This window comes from Oncorhynchus clarkii, chromosome 2, assembly GCF_045791955.1.
Source record: "Oncorhynchus clarkii lewisi isolate Uvic-CL-2024 chromosome 2, UVic_Ocla_1.0, whole genome shotgun sequence".
Classification (NCBI taxonomy): domain Eukaryota; kingdom Metazoa; phylum Chordata; class Actinopteri; order Salmoniformes; family Salmonidae; genus Oncorhynchus; species Oncorhynchus clarkii.
In genome coordinates this window covers 28,836,047-28,863,117 of record NC_092148.1, presented here as the reverse complement: position 1 = coordinate 28,863,117, position 27,071 = coordinate 28,836,047, and the positions used below count along the sequence as shown (strand labels likewise).

At 43.8% G+C, this 27,071-nt stretch overlaps 2 protein-coding genes across 3 annotated transcripts; both read left to right on the top strand.

The window, feature by feature from the left end:
- The first annotated feature begins 295 nt into the window (after positions 1-295).
- On the top strand, positions 296-6,282 carry LOC139380807 (V-set and immunoglobulin domain containing 10 like). Of its 2 annotated transcripts, XM_071123870.1 has the most exons (12): positions 296-885; positions 1,186-1,515; positions 1,813-2,085; positions 2,490-2,756; positions 2,976-3,221; positions 3,337-3,615; positions 4,020-4,112; positions 4,669-4,893; positions 5,198-5,314; positions 5,416-5,456; positions 5,553-5,648; positions 5,911-6,282. In XM_071123870.1, the coding sequence occupies exons 1-12, from the start codon at positions 813-815 to the stop codon at positions 5,983-5,985; spliced, it is 2,115 nt and encodes a 704-aa protein (XP_070979971.1). In that variant the 5' UTR covers positions 296-812; the 3' UTR covers positions 5,986-6,282. The 2 variants fall into 2 exon arrangements, with proteins under 2 accessions (XP_070979971.1, XP_070979978.1); XM_071123877.1 differs by lacking the exon at positions 3,337-3,615 and having other exon boundaries at positions 641-885; positions 5,911-6,127.
- A 10,544-nt stretch (positions 6,283-16,826) lies between these two features.
- On the top strand, positions 16,827-26,154 carry LOC139380805 (lens fiber membrane intrinsic protein-like). Its single transcript, XM_071123854.1, has 5 exons — positions 16,827-16,981; positions 18,895-19,106; positions 19,548-19,697; positions 19,894-20,028; positions 25,876-26,154. Exons 2-5 carry the CDS (start codon positions 18,932-18,934, stop codon positions 25,935-25,937), a joined length of 522 nt encoding a protein of 173 aa, XP_070979955.1. The 5' UTR covers positions 16,827-16,981; positions 18,895-18,931; the 3' UTR covers positions 25,938-26,154.
- Positions 26,155-27,071: the final 917 nt, after the last annotated feature.

Sequence of the window (27,071 nt, the reverse complement as noted above, 5' to 3'; positions counted from 1 at the left end):
GCTAGTATCATAGCGTCTCCATTGAATTACAGACGTCAACAACTCTCCTCGAATATTCAAAAGAGATTACAATATTGAGACGTGTCCACCAATCCAAAGAAAGGATAGGCGTGAGCTAGGCAGCCCAGCCGTGTTGCTTTGTGAACAACAACTCCGGTTGTTAAGGCGGGGAGATCTTTGGTTTCTCCCAGAGGACAAGCGCAATAGGTGATGGAAAGAATGCAGTCCAACCGGTTACCTTTCATTTTAATCAGATCATTCTGTTACAATATACCTGAAACACTGGTAAATCACCAGCCTACACCTTTTTATTTTGTGTCAACGTCTAGGTGACTGCGCAATAAATCATATTCCTCGTCTTTCTCACATTACTGTTTGGTTGAATATGCCATTCTAGACTAGTTTACCTGTAGATATTGATATAGTAAAGGACTGTCCCGCCTCAAAGCTCAACAAGCAGTCACGTTTGCATTGTTTATTGAACGTTTGCCTGTAAAAGTAAAGCCCACGTTTACCAATATTTTACCAATCAAGGCTTTGACATCGACACAGGTGAATTGCTCTCGAATCTTGATGACAGATAGCCCAGACATCTCGACAGTGAAGCAAGGTTGAGTGCAATAGAGGACACAACGCAGGAGCGATTGTATTACATCAGTTGTCCATCGAACTTTCACAAGGACTACCCAGATTTTTTTTGTGGTATCTTAAAAAGCTAAAATGTGGAATATTATTTTTATGTGAAAGCTGTGGGCAATTTATGGTTTCAGTTTTCGTGGATTTCTCTTTCAAGTAAAAAAAAAGAAAGAATAATGTCCTCGGACCAGTTTGGTGTCCACAAATGGCACATTTTTAAGTTCATTCTATTGATATTTATGATTGGAGGTAAGTTTTAATTTATCATGCTGTTTAATTTTGTATGTCACGTATGTTACGTGCCAATAAACAAAACGAGCCTGCTTTCTATAGGCCTACACCATATTGTAAACCTATAAATTATACAATAAATAAATTATTGATTCACCTAATTAACTACCCAATAAATTGTGACCATATACAATGTATCACGAGATGATTGAGATCCTATTTTTGTGTAGGATTTAGTTACAATTTGTGACCCTTAATCAACTTTGTATTAATGTTAACATTTCCATTAATTCTTTGCTTCATCATGATCAACTACAGGTGTAAACTGTGATTTGACCATCTCTCCCCTGGGACCCTCACTGGTCAACACCACTGTTGGCAGCAATGTGACTCTGGTAGTGACCATCAGTGGTGCACCTGACCCTGTGGTCACATGGAAGATGGGGAGTTTACCTGTGGTTACCTGGACCCTTGGCTCCAGTGTTGCACCAGACATAGCCATCATTCACCGTGATGTGCTGAAGATTGAGACCGATGGGTCCCTCACCTTCCGAAATGTGTCATATGTCTACAGTAACACCTACACTGTGGAGATAGTCAAGTCTGGATTCAAAACTGTCTCAGCCACATTTGTGCTGAAGGTCTATGGTGAGTATTGGTCATTTGGCGCCAGTTTCCCAGACCCAGATTAATCATATTCCTTTAGTAAAAAGCAGTTTCAATAGATATTCTCCTTTGAGCACACCTTTTAGTTGAATATTACACATTTTAGTTGAATATTAGACTTCATGTAGAGTTTAGTTATGTTAGGATTTCATGTATGTTTCTTTTAACTGTTCAAGGAATTATGCAGCTCCATTGTCCTCCTCACCATGGAGAAGCAATATGGTTTGTCCATCCATCTGTGTCCTTTACCCCAACCGTTGCTCTCCTTTCTGCTTTCAGACTACATCCGGAACGTGTCTGTGAACACAGAGCCTGCCGATGCCTTAGAGGGAGCCGAAAAGTTCACTTTGCAGTACAGCTCACTGCAGGGTGAGGCCGACCAGTGGAGGTGGTACTTTAACAGTGTGGAGATACAGAACAACTCTCACTACACAGTGGGCCAGAAGAGCCTGGTCATCCATCAGCCCAACCGGAACGACACAGGACCTTACACCTTGGTCCTGACCAACCCTTTCAGCACTGTCACATTTCATAGGAAAATAACTGTTCTCTGTAAGAAGGAAAATTTGAATCTCGCCTTATTTGTCCGAAGCATTAGTCTGAGCATTACTTTTATTCTACTTTATTAGTTATGTTCCGTCTTGTGCACCCGTAATTACTCGCATGTCTCTAGTTTTGTAGTTGAATCCTTTATCCTTTACTGAAAGCAACAACATGTTTCCCTGTCTCACAAATCCACTTTCCCACTGCATGTTTTTATTTCCTTCAACTCCTCTATATGGAACTCGCATGTGGAAATGGCAATAGTCCTCCTCACTTTCTTACTCTTCTACCCTACACTGAACAAAAAATGCTGTCACACAAATTACATCCACTTTAACCAGCCATTTGATGACACCGAAATGCCCTTAAATGGTCATCTGACTTCCCTTTCCACTACCTGTCGTCTCCCGTAGATGGACCAGACGAGCCCATGCTTGGAGCCAGTCCGTCCCAGGCCTTCTTTGTTTCTGGAGATACCCTCTCTCTCTCCTGTCAGGCCGAGGGGGTTCCCCAACCCTCCGCCTCCTGGATGTTTGGGGGTCAGACCCTGCCCGTTTCCCAAGGAGGAAGTCTCAATCTGACCAATGTCCAAACTAGCCAGGGGGGCATATACACCTGTGTGCTGGTCAATGTGAACACTGGAGCGCAGCGCAAGAGGAACTTGACAGTCAACGTTTATGGTAGAGTATTAGCGTCTGTTGAGGGGTAATACAGTACACATGTTTTGTGGTGGTTGATATCATTGATCTTAGCGTAAGGGGTCTTTAAACATCTGGATGGACCATTGTGCCTGTGCTACACAACCTGTGTGTGTGTGCCAAACCGATAAGCTTTTTGCATTTATTTAGGGTGCAAGTGTTCTAATTACTCCGCCGCCCCTTGTCTTCCTACCATTACAGAGAGCCCGACAGCCAGCCCACTGTGCTCAGTCAATGCAGTGAACGGAAATGTCGACCTGCAGTTCCACTGCCGGTGGCCAGGAGGCACCCCAGAAGCCCTGCTGTCCTTTCCTGCCTTGACTAACGCCACCAGCGGTGCTGGAGACTTCAACCTGACCATACCTGCCTCTCAGGACCTCAATGGGAAAATGGTCCTCTGTAGGGCCAATCACCCCCTCCGTCAGACATGGTGCAATATTACTGCCAGTGAGTTACTTATTCCATACTAGACTATGTAAGGTCCATGCATTTTGCAGGTCTGCACAACAAACAGAATGTTTGAGGATCACACAGGATAACTAGTGGTCTCATTACTCCTTAGCTGGACCTGCAAAGTTTTTACCGATGGTCTTGACCACAGTGGACCGAGAGGGTAAAATAGTGGTCACCATCCACTGCAACAGCCAGGCCACGCCCAAGGCTATGGTCACATGGTCCAAAGGTACCGAGCTCTTAGCCAATGGCTTGCAGTACCAGATCAGCGTGGACACTGCGCAGCTCAACATCCATGATTTTAACACCAGCACCGCTCAGCTCTACACTTACACCTGTAACTGTAGCAACCCACTGGGCAGCAATGGAAAAAAGACTCAGTTACTGGGTATGTCATCGACCAGTTTCTCAGGTGGTGGTTAGCAGCCTGTTTCTCTTGGGTCATGGATAGAGTTAGAGCGAAATACATGGTTTTGCTTACTTGGTGGGTCACCGTGAAATTTGGAAGACTTTATGTAAGATTTTGATCCACTGTTATAGTAGTGTTTTACGCTATAGAGTAGTTACAGCATGTGGTTAAGCATACATCATGTGATCTCTGTGCTGAGCACTGGGAAGGAGTTGTACTGTATTTAAATGACTGGAGAATCCGATGTTACCTGAAAGTTTTGGAGCACTAGAGTTACTCGACTGAAGCAGCACAATGGGGTCTTAGACTGTGTAAAGAAAAACATGCTTTTTTTTTTTTTTTTTTACACAAAGCTCCATAGTATTCCTCTCACCCCTCTCCAGGCCCCACCATCTCAGATTCCAGTCTTTTCCCTAATCGAAATGGAACCATCGTCACAATGACCTGGGAGGTCCCTCCCACCTCTGTGATTACAGGTAAAGCTGCCGACGTACCTACTCTCTCAAATGTTCCTGTAAAAACAATATTGTCAGAATCTAAGAGTAGTGTTTTCCACAATTTAGCCATTGGTATTTGACAACCTTTAGTTCAAATTATTTTGATCTCACTGCTGAACTGCTAGACCTCACCAATAATGCTGCTGGGAAAAGATGCAAATCCAAACACAGTAGATGGGGGTGTACTGTAAATATTGCTTAATGTCTGAGACCATCTGGACTATCCGGCTTTGTTCTAGAGTGCAAATTTTTTTTGTGTGAGAAACTGATAATGTAGCCTAATAGGTCTTAACCAATTTTTTTTTTAAATGAGTGCTTTCTTGTTGCCATTTTCCTTTTATGTCATTTTGGGTCTATAAGTCTGTCTTCAAGCAGTTGGCTGAGAACCTTGTATAATACCACTCTGTAGTGACAGCTTCGGGATACAATTTGACCAGGTTTTCCATGTATCTTGACTGTAGTTAATGTCAAATAATATGGAACATCCCTGTAAGTACTGCTCAACACTGGTTTCTGTCCCTTCGTTGCTTTGAAGGCTTTGACATTCAGATGAGTGGACCAGACCTCCTAACTGTCACTAAAAATGGCAGCCGAAGGAAAAGAGCCATAGAGGGATTCCGGAGCATTCAGCAGAGGCCCGGTTCCTCCCGGAGCACTGATATCTCTGTTCTGGATCCCAAATCCACATACTACTTCCGGGTCATCCCCATTGCTGGCCGAACTCAGGGGGAACCATCAGCGGTGCAGAGAATTGGACCCGGTATTTGAACTGACTTGGATAATATTCCTATTCAGATTGTTTGGAGGGTGCTAATTTGATTGCCACTTACTAGTAGGCTTGGCGTTGTTTCATGTGAAGCAATGAATTCATTTCTTTATAAGATAGTCTGTTGTATTGTTGAATGAGCTGGATGTTAACATAAAGGTAGACTTCTACATGATACTGGTAAAGTTAAACTTATAGTAAACACTATGCTTCCATGTCGCCTTTGGCGCATCAGTGTAGAGTAGGCTCTGTGAGTGCTGCTCTAACAGATTGTACTGTGTCTGTGCTGGTATGACAGGTGGTCTGAGCAGACCACAGATTATAGGCCTCGCTGTCGGGATCCCCTGTGGCCTCCTCTTCCTCCTCCTCCTCATTGGCCTCATATACCTCTGTGTCTACTGCTGCAGGAAGAAACGTAGGAGCACTACTCTCAATCCCCTGATCTACCTTCATTTTTTTATTATCACATCCGGAATCAAGTGGCTTTCAATCTAAAATTGTGTTTCTCTTTCATAGGTCAACAGAACAGATATCCTGTGCCCAGAGCAGTAGAGAAGGTAATGTCAGTAACTGGGGAAATTTGTTATTGCACAAATGTCATGTTCCTACCAGTACTGTAGAACTCCCCCCCCCCCCCCCCCCCCCCCATGCAGGTGGTGTCAACCCAACCAGACGTAAACACTCCCAACCACCTGCTGACTGGAGGACTCAAACCACTGCCTGATTACAACAGAATGACATCGCAGGCGGTAATTCACCTCGCCTTGTCATGACATACACTTTCAAAATATCTGAAGTACACGTCAGGGCCCGTATTCACAAAAGTAGGAGTGCTGATCTAGGATCAGTTTTGCCTTTTAAACCATAATGAATAAGACTCCTACTCTAAGACGCTTTGTGAATATGGTCCCTGTGGAATTGCTACTGGGTTAGAACTGTTATATAGAAATGTAGGAATGTCTATTCAGAAATGATTTACCAGCCATGCTTTGTATCTGATATCTTTTCCAGGCTCCGGCTGAGCGGTCAATCCCTCTCCCCACGTTTGTCGCTCCTCCCCCTGTGAGAACTGCCACAATTGTGTAAACGAATAAAACTTATTTTCACTGTGATGTGCAATATTATTTTATGTCTTGAATGTTTTCATATTTTATATTCTTAATATTATTTTATCACTAATGTGAAAAGCTCTTATGTATGTGAGGTTGATTTTAATATGGGGATATGTTGCTCTCTGTAACTGCAGAACTGACCATGGTGTTTCTTAATCTAAATTGTGTTTCTGCTTCAACCAAATTGTAAATACATGTATATCCGAACGCCAATGTCTGTGATCAGCAAACTTTGCACTGATGTTTATTTTAAATAAATATGATAAAAATGGCAGTGTCTATTGTATAGATACACTGATTGTACAAAACATAATGAACACCTGCTCTTTCCATGACATAGACTGACCAGGTCAATCCAGGTGAAAGCTATGATCCCATATTGATGTCACTTGTTTAATCCACTTCAATCAGTGTAGATGTAGGAGAGGAAACTGGTTAAAGAAGGATTTTTAAGCCTTGAGACAAGGATTGTGTATGTGTGCCATTCAAAGGGGGAATGGCAAAGCAAAAGCTTTAAGTGCCTTTGAACGGGGTATGGTAGTAGGAGACGGGCACACTGGTTTGTATCAAGAACTGGAAACGCTGCTAGGGTTTTCAAAACGCAACGCTGCCCCATGTGTTTCAAGAATGGTCCACCACCTAAAGGACATCCAGCCAAGTTGACACAACTGTGGGAAGCATTGGAGTCAACATGAGCCAGCATGAGTTGAGTAGAGTTACTTTATTAATCTCAACTTGGGAAATTGTTATATCACAGCATGCATGCATCATCAATGACAGAACCTGCAACCATGACCAACACACGATCAAAAATAGAAACCCATTATTAAGACAGGCACATGAACCAACGATAGTATCCCTAAAATAATAGTCTGATTCAAAATTCTGTTTTCTATCCTACTCTGGGAAAACAGGCAACAACATTTTCCAATAGAAAGACTGCATAAACAAGTTATTCCATGACACTCGTTAAAAAGCCTCATGACCGTCTTAACCTCTGGAACATCTGGGCAGGATGAACCTGCTACTCAAGCTGCTCCTGTGTAGGAATAGAGTGCTGTGGAGTGGGTGTGGGCCATCAGAGTGCTGTGGAGTGGGTGTGTGTCATCAGAGTGCTGTGGAGTGGGTGTGGGTCATCAGAGCGCTGTGGAGTGGGTGTGGGTCATCAGAGTGCTGTGGAGTGGGTGTGGGTCATCAGAGTGCTGTGGAGTGGGTGTGGGTCATCAGAGTGCTGTGGAGTGGGTGTGGGTCATCAGAGTGCTGTGGAGTGGGTGTGGGTCATTGTCCATGGTCATGTGTTTTTACTTTCAGCCTTTTTATGAACATGTCTTGCATCGATTCCAGGCTGCAGCCAATTGTAGCACTGGCTTTGTTAATTATTTTGTCAAGATTGTTTAAGTCTTCCTTAGCTAAATTCCCTTTTCAGCAAACAATGGGATGGGTCACTACACTCGCCACCACACTGCTATAGAACATATGACGCATTTTGTCACATAATTCAAAAGATTTAAGCTTCCTTAGGGCTTTATAGTAGACACTGAGGATTCTCCTTCCAGTTCAGTTTGTTGTCCACTATTACACCCAAGTATTTAAAAGAGTCAACATGGCCAATCTCTTCACAATTAATAGAAATGGGATTCAAAACATCTTTCTTTTTTCCTAAAAATCTACCATGGCTCCTTGGCCTCACACCATTTCACAAAGGACTTCGTTATATCCCTATGATGAGCATCGTCCCCCACATGACACAGTTTACTATAGCAAAGTCATCAGAGAATTTCGGTAAGTGGCTCAGTTCGTTGTTGTGTGTGAAGTCATTTGTGTAAAGAGTAAACATTAAGAGTTCAGGCGGAAGCCTATCTGGAACCTTTGCAATTTGACCACCGCCCAAAAACTGGTGTTGACGATGCTCTGCTCAGTCTGGAGAAGCCCGGCTGTGTGGCGAGAACAATGTTCTTCCACTTCTCAAGTGCTTTCAATACCATACAACCCCACCTGCTGGCCCAAAAGCTAAAGGACATTCATGTAAATCCACATACAATCAAATGGATTGTGAACTACCTGACCAATTGACGACAGTTTGTAAGACCGAACCAGGCAGTATCAGATCGGATATGTATATGTACGGGAGAAGTCACCTTTTTATAAGGATATTACAAACCGGTTTTCATGACCTGTGATGTCAAATCCACTGGTCTAAATGACTCCTTTGCAGTCCCTCCTGATTTCTTTGAGATGGGCACCATGCAGGTTGTTCTCCATTTAGTAGGAACATCTGATAGTATTAAGGACAGGTTGAAAATATATTGCAGTATGAAAGCCAGTTGATTAGAACATACCTTGAGTATTCTGGTTTTAACCCCATCAGACCCTGCTGACTTACTGGGATTGATCCTCTTCAACTGCCTCACCACTTGATCCTCCGAGATGCTCATGGGCTCAGTGCTTCCCAGATCAGAATCCAGCACCCCCCCCCCCCTATCTGCTGTTGCTCTGCTGAGAAATCATACTCATCAAATCTGGTAAAAAAAACCTAAACTGGTTAAACTCTGTGGCTCTGTCCCTTCCCTCATCACTCTGTAGTTGTCCCCTGGTGCTGTAGTCTGTAGCCTTCTTCATACCATCCCAGACATCCTCAATGTTGTTCGCTTGCAGCTTGCGTTCTAGCTTCAGTTTCATGTTTGCCTTTCCTGATCAGACCTTTCATTTCCTTCTGTACTACTTTCAACTCATCCCTACTTCCAGTTTCATCCCTTTGGAACGCATTCCAGCTTCATCCCTGTGGAACGCATTCTAGTTTCATCCCTGTGGAACGCATTCCAGTTTCATCCCTGTGGAACGACGCATTCCAGTTTCATCCCTGTGGAACGCATCCCAGTTTCATCCCTGTGGAACGCATTCCAGTTTCATCCCTGTGGAACGACGCATTCCAGTTTCATCCCTGTGGAACGCATTCCAGTTTCATCCCTGTGGAACGACGCATTCCAGTTTCATCCCTGTGGAACGCATTCCAGTTTCATCCCTGTGGAACGCATTCCAGTTTCATCCCTGTGGAACGCATTCCAGTTTCATCCCTGTGGAACGACGCATTCCAGTTTCATCCCTGTGGAACGACGCATTCCAGTTTCATCCCTGTGGAACGCATTCCAGTTTCATCCCTGTGGAACGCATTCCAGTTTCATCCCTGTGGAACGCATTCCAGCTTCATCCCTGTGGAACGCATTCCAGTTTCATCCTTGTGGAACACATTCCAGTTTCATCCCTGTGGAACGCATTCCAGTTTCATCTCTGTGGAACGCATTCCAGTTTCATCCCTGTGGAACGACGCATTCCAGTTTCATCCCTGTGGAACGCATTCCAGTTTCATCCCTGTGGAACGCATTCCAGTTTCATCCCTGTGGAACGACGCATTCCAGTTTCATCCCTGTGGAACGCATTTCAGTTTCATCTCTGTGGAACGCATTCCGGTTTCATCCCTGTGGAACGGCGCATTCCAGTTTCATCCCTGTGGAAAGCATTCCAATTTCATCCCTGTGGAACGACGCATTCCAGTTTCATCCCTGTGGAACGCATTCCAGTTTCATCCCTGTGGAACGACGCATTCCAGTTTCATCTCTGTGGAACGCATTCCAGTTTCATCCCTGTGGAAAGCATTCCAATTTCATCCCTGTGGAACGCATTCCGGTTTCATCCCTGTGGAACGCATTCCAGCTTCATCCCTGTGGAACGCATTCCAGTTTCATCCCTGTGGAAAGCATTCCAGTTTCATCCCTGTGGAACGCATTCCAGTTTCATCCCTGTGGAAAGCATTCCAATTTCATCCCTGTGGAACGCATTCCGGTTGCATCCCTGTGGAACGCATTCCAGTTTCATCCCTGTGGAACGCATTCCAGTTTCATCCCTGTGGAACGCATTCCAGTTTCATCCCTGTGGAACGCATTCCAGTTGCATCCCTGTGGAACGCATTCCAGTTTCATCCCTGTGGAACGCATTCCAGTTTCATCCCTGTGGAAATCATTCCAATTTCATCCCTGTGGAACGCATTTCAGTTTCATCCCTGTGGAACGCATTCCAGCTTCATCCCTGTGGAACGCATTCGATACCTCGGAGAGTCCATGCGCCGACGAATTGAGGCTGTTCTGAGGGAAAAAGGGGTGCAACTCAATATTAGGAAGGTGTTATTAATGTTTTGTACGTTCAGTCCGATGTGATTGCAATGCCGTTCAGTCAGTTACACAATATCCCGTTTTTTTCAACACTTTTTAAGCAACCCATGACAGTTGATATTTTTATTCCTTTTTCCACCAATTTACAAGTTTCATAACTTGGGGGATTATTACAGTTCATATAACCACTCTGTTCTGGTTTTAAATACGGGCCTATTTTAGTGTCTTTAAGGGTTACTTATGGTTGTGCCCCTTGTACATATAAACATGGTCATCTCTGACAACCACTTTCAAATCCATTTCTATCCTCTGCTCTTTGAAAAGAGCTTCCTAGATTCAACAATGAACAATGAATCTGGCAGATAAGACAATGTATTGTCTTCTGTTTCCAAGATAAATGTACATTGGATCTTTATATTCTCAATATCAATACACATTTCTGATACATTTGAGCCCACAAATTAAATGTTGTTAATTGTTTTATTATTTTGCCATATATGACAGCATTCAGCTATCAAACAATACTCATCAAATGTCTGTCTTTCTCTCATTTCTTTTCACCCTCTCTCTTTCTGTCCAATGTTGTGGTGTGTGTTGGTAGTGGCCCGAGGAGTGGACCGTGATCATTCCTAATCAGATATCTGGCCTGACGGGGTCTTGTATCCTCATCCCCTGTTCCTTCACACACCCCAACTCTTACAACCCCACTAATGTCACCTGGTACCAGCATTCCAAGCTGCCTGGTAAATACCCAGTCGTCTTCAGCCGCACCAAACCAGTGGATAGCATAGAGCACTACAGTGGTAGAACTGAGCTGGTGGGAAGGGCCTCTGATGGAGACTGCTGCCTGATGATCAATGGAATGATATTAGAACATAACGGAGAGGACATTTTCCCCTGGGTGGATGAGGTCCACAAGTCTGTCTTTGCATTCTTTCAGTGGAGGGTGACACTGGAGGTTCCAGGTAATGAATTATGCATTACCCGACAAAAGGGCTCCTGAAGATGGATTGAGATTTTTTAAATTAACCAAATATGATAACATGAATCCAAAAGAAAATGTGTCTTAATATAGTTTTTGTTGGTTACATTATGTAGATGTTAGCAGACTGCTGCGAGGAATGAACCCATAGTTAGTGTCTTAGACTTAGTGTCTCTTGTTATTTCCAGATACAGCACCAAGGCCACAGCTGTCACTCAGTGAATGGCAGAAGGAGGGGGGGGCAACATCACTGTTTCCTGTACTGTCCCCCACACCTGCCCCTCCTCCCCTCCCTCCCTCTCTTTCGGGGACCAGAGGGAGGTGGTCCAGGGGTACCACACCGAGGAGATACAGGGTCGATGGCGCGTCCTCTCCACCATCTCGTTTGTGGCCCGAGCAGAGGATCATGAGAAAGTGCTGGCGTGTAACGTGACACATCCAGGAGAACAGACATCTGCAGGGCAGGTGGTGCTCGACGTGAGCTGTGAGTTTCAGCTAGAGTCACTCTACTCTACTCTTACTGTTCAATTTGTTTCTATTCACTGTGTACCTCAGAACTTTTATTCATAGTTAATGGAATTAACACTGAACGTATTTTCAAAGGTCTTTGAGTGAGGTTCTAGATCTGCACAACAGATGTTGCAGTATTGCAGTAGAGCTTTGCTTTTTAGGCTGGGAGCATTCTGTGATACAACTTGGGACATAGGAACATCCGATTTGAAAATTAGGAGCAATTCCCCCATCAATAACGAATGATGAACTCCATTTAAAGGCTCACTGTGATATTTCCAGCATCTCTCCTTTGTCCCTCTTCTCTCTCAGATGCCCCCAGGTCTGTGAGTGTCTCAGGGGGAAGCATTGTGGTCCAGGTTGGCACTAACCTGTCCCTGTCCTGTGTGAGTGATGCCAACACCCCTGCCAGCTCCTACCTGTGGTACTTTCTGAGAGATTGGCCTGGTCATGCCAATGAACCACAGCACAGAGGCCGCTGCGGTCACAGACCTGCCCCCAGACGAGAATGCTTTCTACTGCACAGCTAACAACCCTCCTCTAGTTTTGTGGTCACGGCATAATGTGAGTTTTAGGTTGATCTGAGGTTTACTGAATGGATATGTGGATTTAGTGTCTTGAAATCAAATCTATTCCAATGTAAAAAATTGATTAAAAAGAGAAAATGTGTTTGTCCAGAATTATTCCACCACTACAAAATGCAGACCATGGAGGGGAGCGCATTGACTACTACTGCCAAAATATGGACTGTGAGATTTAGTTTAATATGAAGTAGGACTAAATGTGAACTTTTATTCATAGTTAATGGAATTAACACTGAACGTATTTTCATTCTCCAGACAAACCATCTATATTGGCAAACTCCAGCTTCTCCTACCACACTGGCCAAGTCATCTGCAGGTTTCAGGCCTGGGCTTGACCAAGGGCCACAGTGCTGTGGATGGTGGATGGATGACCCCTGTTTCCTGGCTCTGACTGAACCACCTCCCCCCAGAACCATATGGTGATGGATATCTGGGCTGCAGAGTGCACCTATGAAAATGTGTCTGTCACCTGTCTGGTCAACAACACACATGGCCATGATAAGCTTCTCCTGAGTGTATTTGTGAAAGGTGTTATGAAAATGTCCTCGGTGGTAGATGAGAGTCTCCTTTTGTAATAGGTCATTATTAATTGAATATGCAGTATGAATTATGTTCAATTAAAGAAATTAGAGACTGTACACTCATTTGTGCCATTTATGCTTTCCACAACACCTTTTCTACTCAACATAAATGTACTTGAATGATTATGTCACTGTGAGAGCTATTGGATACATTTTTAACATGCCTGTATTCTCCTAAATGTTTTGTCTTCACCAGCACCACCCACCAATGTGTCCATCAGCCTGCTCCCAGCCCGGCCTCTGGTGGGAGAAAAGGTCACTCTGTCCTGTCTGGGTCACGGTTACCTCCCAGTCAGCTCCTACAGGTGGTACCGTGTGTTCGGGGAGCAGTCAGTCCTGCTTAGAGAGGATTCTGGGAGTGTGAGTCTCTCTGTGACCAGAGACGTGGGGCAGTTCCGCTGTTCTGCTCTGAACGAGATGGGAGAGTGGAGTTCAGACACCACGCCTGTGAACGTTGAGGGTATGTATCATTATGCAATAGACGTTTCTGTAACCATCTTATAAACCATGTTATATATGGACGTTTGCCACAGTCGTTTTGTCATTTTCTCTCTTTCCATTTCTCTTCCTCTCTTTTAGATGCTCCGGCTGTATACCTCCCATCTCCTTCTGTCCTGTGAATGATGGGGAGGTGAGGTGTGCCTGTGTGGTGGACTTCACCCTGTGGCGAAGATCATTTGGACACCATGGAGCATCCAGGACAATCAGACTCACAACATCACTGACCTGCTCAACTGGAGGATCCTGAGGTCCATTCTCATTGGGCCCAAGGGTGATGACATGGGTGATGTCCTCTGCAATTCAACCAATGAGCATTCAGGGTAAGTTTGGCCTTATCTGAGTGAAGGACATAGGGTCATTGGCAAAATGTTAAAGAAATCAATTCCTAAAGGACAGAATTTATAGTGAAATGTGCCATCTTTATCAAGCAGAAGCTATACCACATTCACTACAACGTAGTGAAGAGAGTCAGATAAATTCAAAGAGTGAAAATGCAGCTGGAGTGTTATCGTATCGTATTGCTACTGCAGCGTCTGGCTTGCCCTAATGTACCTTTGGAGCTTGAATAAATCCAGACGATATTTCATGTGAATGTAGAACGTTGGAAAGCTCCAAGTAGTAAGACTGATGATCCCTTTGTGGATTTTTCAATAGCAGGTGAAACGTCTGCCCAGCAGTCCCTGTTCTATATAGGAGTTGGGGAAGCCCTGTTGCTGGTGCTCTCCTTTGCCTCCTTTTTATTTTGGAGATTTTACTCCACCAAGAGGTGAGCACGATGATAAAACACCATAAGTTACTGATCTTATAAACACTTCCGACTTCATAACCAATATTGCACACCCACACTGAGTATACCAAGCATTGCCCTCAGAACAGCCTTAATTGGTCGGGGCATGGACTCTACAAGGTGTCGACAGCGTTCCACAGGGATGCTGGCGCATGTTGACTCCAATGCTTCCCTTAGTTGAGTCAAGTTCGCTGGATGTCCTTTGGGTGGTGGACCATTTTTGATTCACACGGGAAACTGTTGAGCGTGAAAAACCCAGCAGCGTTGCAGTTCTTGACACAATATACTACCATATCCCGTTCAAAGTCACTTCAATATTTTGTCTTGCCCATTCACCCTCTGAATGGTACACATACACAATCCATGTCTCAATTGTCTCAAGGCTTAAAAATCCTTATTTAACTCCTCTCCTCCCCTTCATCTACACCGATTGAAGTGGATTTAACAAGCGACATCGATAAGGGATCCTAGATCTCACCTGGTTAGTCCATGTCATGTGTTTCCCTGAAATACTTTATTTAGGGTATTTTGACATTTTATTGACAGTTGCATATCAGAATATGAGATGGTAGTGTTTATTGGGGATGCAGGCGAGCGAGAGAGTGATTGGTGGAACGGGGGATCAAGCCGTTGTGGTCCAAGGACAGCAGCACTACCAGTTTTTCAAACAGCTTACACACTTATACACATTTATCAGGTATCAAGGTAAGACCCAGGTGCAGACTGTGTCGAAGTAACAATGTTTATTACAGCAACAGAGGAAAAGGTACAGAACGGCAAGCAGGCTCAGGGTCGGTAATCCAGAGGTGGGGCAAAGGTATAGGACGGCAGGCAGGGTCAGCAGACGGGTCAGGCGGGTGGACGAGAAAAGAGAGACTGGGGATAAACAGGAGCTGATACAAAACGCTGGTTGGCTTGACAAACAAGATGAACTGGCAACAGACATAAATACACGGGATAATGGGTGACACCTGGAGTGGGGTGGAGACAATCACAAAGACAGGTGAAAGAGATCAGAGTGTGATAACATTTACATTTGAGTCATGTCACAGATTCTCTTATCCAGAGCGATTTTAAAGTAGTGAGTGCATACATTTTCGTACTGGTCCCCCGTGAGCATCGAACCCACAACCCTGGCGTTGCAAACGCCATACTCTACCAACTGAGCCACTCAGGACACTAAAAGGACATTATCATAATTTTAACACTATTATTCCAATCGAATAGTGTGGAAATATATATATATTAAACATAGGAAAATCACGTTTTGGACTGCACTACACATTAAACTATAATGTCAGCGATGTCATCTAATAACTGTGGTCTTCCCATCACAGAAGAGATTGCCGCGTTGCACTGGAGGAGGTTGAACTGAAGGGGGCACTGAAGGTGATACACCATGAGCCTACTGACTGCCCAGGTAACACACTCACTCTGATGGTGTCAGAAGAGGACTCCCCCTATAATGTGTGTTCAAAATGTTCAAAATGGCTGTCTCCTCCTTTGTATAAAGCTGGGAGGATAATATTGGAGATGGGAGATATTAAAAAACACACTAGCACACAGACCAATAGATATGGAAAGATGTTTATTAGAACAAGAGGTCAGTGAGAACTGGACTCGAGAACATCTTTGAATGATCATCATAGAATCATTTCCTGTGTTTGTTTAGGCAGCCCAGATGCCCCTTGTTCACTGGATTTGGTCTATGAGGCCTGGAGCTAAATAACTGGGAGACAGACACACAGTCAGTTCTGTTTCACCCTCTGCGTTGGTACAGTTCACTGGTGTATTTATTTATCATACCATTCTTTCTCCTTGAATTCTGGGCATGAATGTTAATTTTTATTTTTTTATTTTTTATTTTACCTTTATTTAACCAGGCAAGTCAGTTAAGAACAAATTCTTATTTTCAATGACGGCCTGGGAACAGTGGGTTAACTGCCTGTTCAGGGGCAGAACGACAGATTTGTACCTTGTCAGCTCGGGGGTTTGAACTCGCAACCTTCCGGTTACTAGTCCAACGCTCTAACCACTAGGCTACCCTGCCGCCCTGCCGCCTACTTAATTAAGCTCCTTATTGACTGATCAAACCAATTTGTCTGACTGCAAGTTATCTAATATGCATGCATGGAAATTCTGTGTAAATAATAATATTGTAATTACTTGGCAACAGATCATTTTGAATAAATTAAAAGTGATCATCAGTGGCTGCGATGTCAGGATGATACTGCGTATGTATGTTGACATTGTGTGTGTCTGTGAGCATGTGCATGTGAGTGCATGTCATTGCGTGCGTGAGAGAGCGAGATGGAGAGAGGGAGTTCATTTAAGCCATGCGTGTGGGCATGTATCTGAGCGTGTATCTGCTCTCATGGCCATACCCAGGTGACAGTTGCCTCCTCCAACTGAAAGAAAGTGTGAGCTTCAGCATGTTGCATTGACCACCCCCAGTACTGCAAGCCTCTGCACATTCACAGTTCTAGAACACCAGATACAACAACAGAAAGGAGACCAAGGCACACCGGTGGCGGCCTCACCCCCCTCCCCCCCAATCCACCACTGTCCCATACTATCAACCCAATCCCCCCTCCAACAATCCCCATGGTCGCTCAATGGGAAAGAGCCACGTGCCTCTGCGCCCACCAGCTCAAGAGCATTTGTTCTCGCTGAAGGTTGTTGTAAAGGATTTGCCTCCATAGACAGAAAAGCGGAGCGGATAACTTTTTGGAATTCGGCCTAGGGGGTCCTCTTTGACTTTTTGCTCACTCCAGGCTTGCACTCTCTCTCTTTCTCTCTCAGTCTTTCCCTGCAGAAAGGTTGACACTTAAGAGGGTTTATTTATCCTGAAGAACTCAGGTAAGATGCATCCTGGTACTTTACTCCTGATGCTGTTATGTTGTGTTGCCAGATTGGGCCGTTTGGACTGATTGGACTAATAAGCAAGCGTATACAGTAAATCTGTGTGGAGTAAAACATTGTAGCCATATGGGGCACAGGTGGGCAAAGAGGGACACTTCTGTCCATGGAGAAAAATAGCAGAGCTCCTGAATGTGAGCATATTTTTCGAAGACTAAGGAAGACTTGGTCTGAAGGGCAATTAAATGGTTAAGGGCTAATTAGATTGAAATCATTCAGTGCTAATCAGAATGAGATAATGCTTGAGTCTCTAAAGCGAAATAAGTAAATCATTTTTCTTCCATCATTGTCATTTTATGTCAAAGTATGCATTAAAATAAATGCAATCACAACCAATTGAGCATTCTACAGATATTGACTTCAACGCTTGACCTCAAGTAACGTTCAATGCAAGCATGTTGAATGTAGCGCATGTCGTACATGGACTGGATGGCCAAGATGGATGCAAAACGTATGAGGCATCCATTAGTCTCTGCAGTACATAGGGCCTTGGTGAATGGTCTGACTGTGTTGCAAATAGCATTCACTTTGCGTTGAACCCCTGAACTGAATGTTTATTTTCTAGTTCCGCCTCGGGTGCAAGATCAATGAGTAAAACAGTGAGCTCTTCGTTTCCTCAACCCTAAAGGAACCTCTATGGACGTTTTATCATCTGGAAACAGGTGTTCCAGAGGTGTTATGACTGTTGGCTGGATGGTCATGAATCACTGTCTCAGGAAATACCATCCAGCTTTTATATCCATCATTTGTTGTTGGTTAGTTCTAGATAAGCATTTTTTTGGAGCTGGTAAATACTTACACCACTGCCCCTCCTCCACTCTCACTTTGAAATGTAACACTTCCATATTTCAGTATAACCACTCTTGTGGAGTGTTTGTGTCATTTTGTATGTGTTTGATGTTACTGAGCTGACGTCTCTACAATGCATGCGGGTAATGGATAGCGTAAGTGGATTGCACAGTGTTGACAGTGATACAGAAAATGAACCATGTACAGTTCAAAATAGGGTCCATACGGTCTCTGTGCAACTACAGAGACACTTTGCCATCCTGTGCTATTGAATATGACACATGTTCACGTGTGTCCCTGCAAATAAGGAAGTGATACTGTGTTGCTTCATCTGGTTTGTGCTGAGTGTGTGTCACGTCTCTGCGCTGTTGCTGAGTGAAGCACTGCCTGCATTGTCTGGTTCTGTGCACCATTGATGCGTCTGTCTAGATCTGTGTGTTGTGTTTAGTGTGTGGGCACAATGTGTGGCATTGTGGCCTGCCGTACTGGGGTCAGTTCTATTTAAATTCAATCAATCCAGGAAGTGATTTAAAAAAATCAATAATGATAAAGATAAGCAGCTATTTGTAATTCTGGACATGCAATTCACTTCCTGAATTCACTGAATTAAAATGGAATTCACCCCAACCCTGGCTGCCTGCAACTTTGTGTAGTAGGACCTTGAAGGCATCCGCAAAATATTGCATCGTTCAATAGCTGACTCTATTGCCTGTGCCCCATAGTTGACTGTGTTGCATGTGCCCCATGATTGACTGTGTTGCCTGTGCCGCATGGTTGCCTGTGTTGCCTGTGCCGCATGGTTGCCTGTGTTGCCTGTGCCCCATAGTTGACTGTGTTGCATGTGCCCCATGATTGACTGTGTTGCCTGTGCCGCATGGTTGCCTGTGTTGCCTGTGCCCCATGGTTGACTGTGTTGCCTGTGCCCCATGGTTGCCTGTGTTGCCTGTGCCCCATGGTTGACTTTGTTGCCTGTGCCCCATGGTTGACTGTGTTGCCTGTGCTTGATGTTTCCCTGTATTGACTGTGCCATTGACCCTGTCCCTCTGCCTTGCTGTGCGCTGCAGTGCGTAGAGCCTCGCCACCGTCGCAGTGTCACTCAGGATGCACAGCTTTATGGGAGGGGGCCTGTTCTGCGCCATAGTGGGGAACATCCTGCTGGTGGTCTCAACTGCGACAGACTACTGGATGCAGTACCGCCTGTCGGGCAGCTTCGCCCACCAGGGCTTGTGGAGGTATTGCATGTCGGGCAAGTGCTACATGCAGACAGACAGCATCGGTGAGTGGGGCGCACTGGGGACCCATAGCACCACTGGGACTGCCTGTACGGCATCCATATTAGGACCGGCCTACCCATGTTCAGGACTACCAAGGAGGACTGTAAATGAAGGAGACGACTGAATGACTGAAATAGCAACATGTGTCATTAGACTCAGACTCAATAGAATCAATACGTTTTTTAGACTCAACATGTCTTTACAGTTAGCTATGGAGGCAAATCATGCACCCGTTGTCCCTAATTGGCTGGTACTAGTTTAGGTGAAAAATTATATTTGGAGCATTAGACTGGCGTGTGGGCTTGCGACTTTCTCTAATCTTTGAAATTGTATCTGTCCTCTCTTTTTCTTGTTTTATTCCTCTCTCTCTCTCTCTCTCTCTCTCTCTCTCTCTCTCTCTCTCTCTCTCTCTCTCTCTCTCTCTCTCTCTCTCTCTCTCTCAGCCTACTGGAATGCCACCCGTGCCTTCATGATCCTGTCGGCCATGTCGTGCTTCGCCGGCATCATCGCAGGCATTCTCTCCTTCGCCCATTTCTCCGCCTTCGAGAGGTTCAACCGCTCCTTCGCTGCAGGGATCATGTTCTTTGTCTCCAGTGAGTCCCACTGGACATTGCGAAGCTAACAGAGCTAGACACAATACACAAATAGTCACAGCTTCAATACACAAATGTAAATGAATCCAGGACAAATCATTTTGTCTCTGTTTACAGACCCGACCGCTATTTTACCTAGAATTCTGTCTACTGTAAATTGGGAGTCCGAATTTGTCCTGTATTAACTCTCCGCCAGCTCTATTTGTTCTGCTTGCAATGGCCATCTACACTGGAGTGACGGTGAACTTCCTGGGGAAGCGATTCGGTGACTGGCGCTTCTCTTGGTCCTACATACTGGGCTGGGTGGCACTGCTCATGACCTTCTTTGCAGGTAAAAATGAAAAAAAAAGACACATATGGAGAGAGGGCACACTTGCCAGAAAGTCTGTTTTAGCATGGGCAGCACCATTAAAAGCTTATACCATTTAAAAGGTGTCAACTGGGTGGGACTTCCTGTAGGTTAAGGAAGGATCATATAATTCCATCCAGGTCAGCGGGAAGGATCAGCCAAAGAATTATACTCTGAGCAAACATTCCAACACTGCAGGTGGCAGTAAATCACCATCTTTGGCTGTATGCCTGTTTTGACAAAAAGTACAATCACGCACAGTAGGTGGCTGTATGCACTTTTTCCTTTTGTTTACAGACCGCCGATAAATGTATAGAAGAAGATAATATGCCAGCTACTTTATTCTCTGTCCCCAACGCACTAGACGGACAGTTTTGATAGCCTTTAGCTGTACCCTCATCCTACTCCTCCTCTGTTCCTCGGGTGATGTGGAGGTTAACCCAGGCCCTGCGTGTCCCCAGGCGCTCTCATTTGTTGACTTCTGTAATCGAAAAGGCCTTGGTTTCATGCATGTTAACATCAGAAGCCTCCTTCCTACGTTTGCTTTACTCACTGCTTTAGCACACTCTGCCAACCCTGATGTCCTTGCCGTGTATGAATCCTGGCTTAGGAAGGCCACCAAAAATTCTGAGATTTCCATACCCAACTACAACATTTTCTCTCCAGAAAATGTTTCTCTCCAGAAATAAGTATCTCACTGTTGCCGCCAGTTGCCGCCAGTTATAGACCCCCCTCAGCTCCCAGCTGTGCCCTGGACACCATATGTGAATTGATTGCCCCCCATATATCTTCAGAGTTTGTTCTGTTAGGTGACCTAAACTGGGATATGCTTAACACCCCAGCAGTCCTACAATCTAAGCTAGATGCCCTCAATCTCACACAAATGATCAAGGAAACCACCAGCTACAACCCTAAGTCCGTAAACATGGACACCCTCATAGATATTATCCTGACCAACTTGCCCTCTAAATACGTCCGCTATGGGTCCGTGGTCAAACGACCAGCCCTCATCAAATACTCCCTAAATCACTTCTGCGAGCAGGCCTTTCTAATCGACCTGGTATCCTGGAAGGATATTGACCTCATCCCGTCAGTCGAGGATGCCTAGTCGTTCTTTAAAAGTAATTTCCTCACCATCTTAACTCTAGGCTAGATGGGACGTTAGCGTCCCACCTGACCCACATCCAGTGAAAGTGCAGGGCGCCAAATTCAAACTACAGAATTGTAAATATTTAGCATTCTTGAAAATACACATGCAATATGTCAAAATAAAGCTTAACTTCTTGTTAATCCAGCCACGGTGTCAGATTTCAAAATGGCTTCATGGCGACAGCAAACCATGCGATTATCTGAGGACAGCACCCCATCAAACAAACTCAGACAATCATATTTCATCCCGCCAGGCGCGACACAAAACTCAAGAAATAACGATATAATTCATGCCTTACCTTTGAAGGGCTTCTGTTGGCACTCCAATAAGTCCCATAAACATCACAAATGGTCATTTTGTTTGATTAATTCTGTCGTTATATCTCCAAAATGAGCGTTTGATCCAGAAAAACACTGGTTCCATCTCGCACAACATGACTACAAAATATCTAATAAGTTACCTGTAATCAAACAACTTTCCTAATACAACTTTAGGTATTTTTAAACGTAAATAATCAATCAAATTTAAGATGGGATAAACTGCGTTCAATAGCGGATAAAACAAAGTGGAGCGAGCTTTCAGGTCGTGCTCCCCAACCACAACAGCACACTAGACTCGACCCTCGTTCTGAACAACCCTACTTCTTCATTTCTCAAAGGAAACACATCAACCAATTTCTAAAGACTGTTGACATCCAGTGGAAGCGATAGGAACTGCAAGCAAGTATCTTAGAAATCTAGATCCACATTGAAATCCCATTGAAAAGAGTGACCTCAAAACGTTTTTCCTGGATGGTTTGTCCTCGGGATCCTGCCTGCCAAATAAGTTCTGTTATACTCACAGACATCATTCAAACAGTTTGAGAAACTTCAGAGTGTGTTCTATCCAAATATACTAATAATATGCATATCCTAGCTTCTGGGCCTGAGTAGCAGGCAGTTTACTTTGGGCACGCTTTTCATCCGGACTTGAAAATACCGTCCCCTAGCCTAGAGAGGTTAAATAAGCATGTCCCTTTCAAAAAATGCAGAACTAAGAACAGATATAGCCCTTGGTTCACTCCAGACCTGACTGCCCTTGACCAGCACAAAAACATCCTGCGGCGGACTGCAATAGCATCGAATAGTCCAGCGATATGCAACTTTTCACAGTCAGTCAGGAAAGCAAAGGCTAGCTTTTTCAAACAGAAATTTGCATCCTGTATCTCTAACTCCAAAAAGTTTTGGGACACTGTAAAGTCCATGGTGAACAAGAGCACCCCCTCCCAGCTGCCCACTGCACTGAGGCTAGGAAACACGGTCACCACCGATAAATCCACGAGAATCGAAATTTTCAATTAGCATTTCTCTACGGCTGGCCATGCTTTCCTCCTTTCTACCCCAAACCTGGCTAACAGCGCCGCACCCCCTGCAGCTACTTGCCCGAGCCACCCCAGTTTCTCCTTCACCCAAATCCAGATAGCAGATGTTCTGACTGAGCTGCAAAACCTGGACCCGTACAAATCAGCTGGGCTAGACAATCTGGACCTTTTCTTTCTAAAATTATCCGCCGCCATTGTTGCAACCCCTATTACCAGTCTGTTCAACCTCTCTTTCATATCTTCCGAGACCCCTAAAGATTGGAAAGCTGCTGCGGTCATCTTCCTCTTTAAAGGGGGTGACACTTTAGACCCAAACTGTTATCGACCTATATCCATCCTGCTCTGCCTTTCTAAAGTCTTCGAAAGCCAAGTTAACTTATTTCGGATCAACGTCCGGTGAAATTCAGAGCGTGAAATTCAAAATACAAAAGTAGTAATATTAAACATTCAGAAAAATACAAGTGTTATACACCATTCTTTAGCTTAGTATCTTGGTAATTGAACCGCTTTGTCCGATTTACAATAGGCTTTGAAAGCATAGCATTTGATCGTCTGAGGACAGCGCCTCACCCACTTCCTGCATTAACATGAATTCATATCCTGCACAGGTGTCACAACTCAAAAATGGCGATAAAATAAATCACTTACCTTTGAAAATCTTCATATTTTTGCAATCCAAAGGGTCCCAGTTATACAATGAATGGTTGTTTTGTCCGATAAAGTCCTTCTTTATATCCCAAAAATGTCAGTTCATTTGGCGCGTTTGATTCAGAAATCCACTTGATCCAACTCGCCCAACATGCAGTTACAGGTAAAACCTCGTCCCAACAATTCAAACTATGTTTCTAATCCAACCTCCGGTACCCTAATATGTAAATAATCGATCAAATTTAAGACGGAATATACAGTGTTCAATACCGGAGAAAAAGAACGAGGAGTGCGCACTCATTCACGCGCGCCAAAAGACTAGAGTCCTTCTGATGGATACTTTGAAAGAATTCGAATACCGCTGTTGACATCTAGTGGAAGCCATGGGAACTGCAATCTGGGTCCTAATTATCAGACTTTCCCATAGAAAAGCATTGAAAAGTCCAATGACGTCAAAAAAATAATTCCTGGATGGATTGTCCTCGGGGTTTCACCTGCCATATCAGTTCTAATATACCCACAGACAATATTTTAACAGTTTTAGAAACTTCAGAGTGTTGTCTATTCAATGCTACATATGCACATCCTAGCTTCTTGGCCTGAGTAACAGGCAGTTTACTTTGGGCAGATTTGCCCCCTACTTTGGTCAGATCTGCCCCTTAGCCCAAAGAAGTTAATAAATAGATCACTGACCATTTCAAATCCCACCGTACCTTCTCCGCTGTGCAATCCGGTTTCCGAGCTGGTCATGGGTGCACCTCAGCCACGCTCAAGGTACTAAATGATATCATATCCACCATCGATAAAAGACAGTACTGTGCAGCTGTCTTTATCGACCTGGCCAAGGCTTTCGACTCCGTCAATCACCGTATTCTTATCGGCAGACTCAATAGCCTTGGTTTCTCAAATGACTGCCTCGTCTGGTTCACCAACTACTTCTCAGAGAGACTTTAGTATGTCAAATCAGAGGGCCTGTTGTCCGGACCTTTGGCAGTCTCTACGGGGGTACCGCAGGGTTCAATTCTCAGGCCGACTCTTTTCTCTGTATACATCAACGATGTCGCTCTTGCTGCGGGTGATTCCCTGATCCACCTCTATGCAGATGACACAATTCTGTATACATCTGACCCTTCTTTGGACACTGTGTTAACAAACCTCCAAACAAGCTTCAATGCCATACATCACTTCTTCCGTGGCCTCCAACTGCTCTTAAACGCTAGTAACACCAAATGCATGCTTTTCAAGCGTTCGCTGCCCGCACCCGCCCGCCCGACTAGCATCACTACTCTGGACGGTTCTGACCTAAAATACGTGGACAACTACAAATACCTAGGTGTCTGGCTAGACTGTAAACTCTCCTTCCAGACTCATATCAAACATCTCCAATCCAAAATCAAATCTAGAATCTGCTTTCTATTTCGAAACAACGCCTCCTTCATTCACGTCTCCAAACTTACCCTCGTAAAACTGACTGTCCTACCGATCCTTGATTTTGGCGATGTTGTCTACAAATTAGCTTCCAATAGTCTACTCAGCAAACTGGTTGCAGTCTATCACAGTGACATCCGTTTTGTTATCAAAGCCCCTTATACCACCCACCACTGTGACCTGTATGATCTAGTTGGCTGGCCCTCGCTACATATTTATCGCCAGACCCACTGGTTCCAGGTCATCTATAAGTCTATGCTAGGTAAAGCTCCACCTTATCTCAGCTCACTGGTCACGATAACAACAGCTCCAGCAGGTATATCTCACTGATCATCCCCAAAGCCAACACCTCCTTTGGCCACCTTTCCTTCCAGTTCTCTGCTGCCAGTGACTGGAACGGATTGCAAAAATCACTGGAGACTTACATTTCCCTCACTAACTTTAAACATCAGCTATCTGAGCAGCTAACCGATCACTGCAGCTGTACATAGTCCATTTGTAAATAGCCCACCCAATCTACCTACCTCATCTCCATATTGTTTTTATTTACTTTTCTGCTCTTTTGCAAACCAGTTTCACTACTTGCACACTCATCATCTGCTCTTCATCATCTGCTCATCTATCTCTCCAGTGTTAATATGCTAAATTGCAATTCCTTTACTACTATGGCTTATTTATTGCCTTACCTCCTCAAGCCATTTGCACACACTGTATATAGACTCTTTTTTTTCCTCTATTGTGTTTTTGACTGTACGCTTGTTTATTCCATGTGTAATTCTGTGCTGTTGTTTGTGTCGCACTGCTTTGCTTTATCTTGGCCAGGTCGCAGTTGTAAATGAGAACTTGTTCTCAACTGGCCTACCTGGTTAAATAAAAGTCAAATAAAAAAAAAAAATTTAAAAAAAAAAAAAAAAAATGTAGGAGCTGCCAATGCTGTCACAGAAGCGATCAATGGCAAATATAGGAGTATGCCCTCTTTTGTTCTCTATGGATAAGCAGAACTAGAATCAAATGGCACATGTTCTTCTCATCTCCTAAGTAATTATTTGAAATCCAAAATTGCTAGTCGAATTGTCAAACCAAACACTGCAGAATATCATCAATTGTTCTAGTTTTATTGATGAAACATGCAGACTGGTGTTCATTGATAGCAGGTAAGACACTATTCTTTATCTATCTATATGGGAACTACCTCAAGTAGCATTGATGCTGGACAGTTGATTTACAATTTTTTCTTTTGCAGGAATATTTTACATGTGTGCCTACAGAATGCATGAATGCAGGAGAGTGGTGGGCCCACGCTAAAAGAGAGAGGAAAGCCAGTGGAAAGAAAATCGGGACATTTTGGCACCGCAATTCCAACTGATGAAAGAATCAAGCCTACACCAATAGACATATCACTGAAATATAGAAACTGTACTGGAAAATTGAGAACCAAAGATTAATACAAATGTTTGATTCTGCCTGAGCAGTTTACGTGTCATTTTAATAAAGCTATAACTCTCTTTAGCAGTAAAACATTTATACTCTTTGTTAAATTCAGCCTTGAAACTCTTGAATACAGAAAGGTCTTTGCAACACAAATGTGTTAGCTGATTCATGCCAATACAAATGGAGGTAGAAAATATTTAGCATTATGTGTCAATTAAAATGGGTAACACAGCACATACTCTAACCAAACAAATTCATAATTTTAAAGGGTAACAACCAAGCTTTCACATAGTGTGCAATTCAAAAGTGTAACAGAAGCTTCTGTGATGAAACAAATGAATCATGTATGAAGTGCTCACTTTTGTAAATGGAATGTAAACATTTGAACATTTAAATATGAATGACTTTGGCAGGAAAGGTACAGTTCACAGAAATGTGTAAAACACAAACTACATATTATCTTGAAATATACTGCACATAGCTAGGTCTCTCCACGAATAGAGTGCCTTTGTCATTTCAATGGAATCACATGCATCTATGCTTTAACTAAGCCAAGCCTTTTTTTATTTTGTATTTATTTACACATTCTAATAGCAGTGTGTTTTCATTAAAGTAAGGTATTTGTTTCTCTCTGAAAATCCCCATTTGGCATGTCCAATGTCATCTTTGTTCACCTTCTACGAAATATATCTACTTAATTACGTCCAAGTTAAGTCCAAGTTATTTTGTTACTTTAGGAAAGTAATGTCTGAAGATTCCTACTTATTTAATGATTCATTTACATTTGTCCCTCAGGTTTATGTTAACCCTGTAACATGACCTGAACTCACGTTTTAATATGGTAAAACTATTAGATTTTAAATGATTGAATCCAAAGAAAAACGTACCATCTGGTAATATAGCCATATCATAGTGTAAAAGCAGGTGAGCTGGTTCTACTTTTTTAGACCATTTGCTTTGTGCTGGAAAACACGTAGAGCATAACCCATCAACCCTGTGTTACCCATA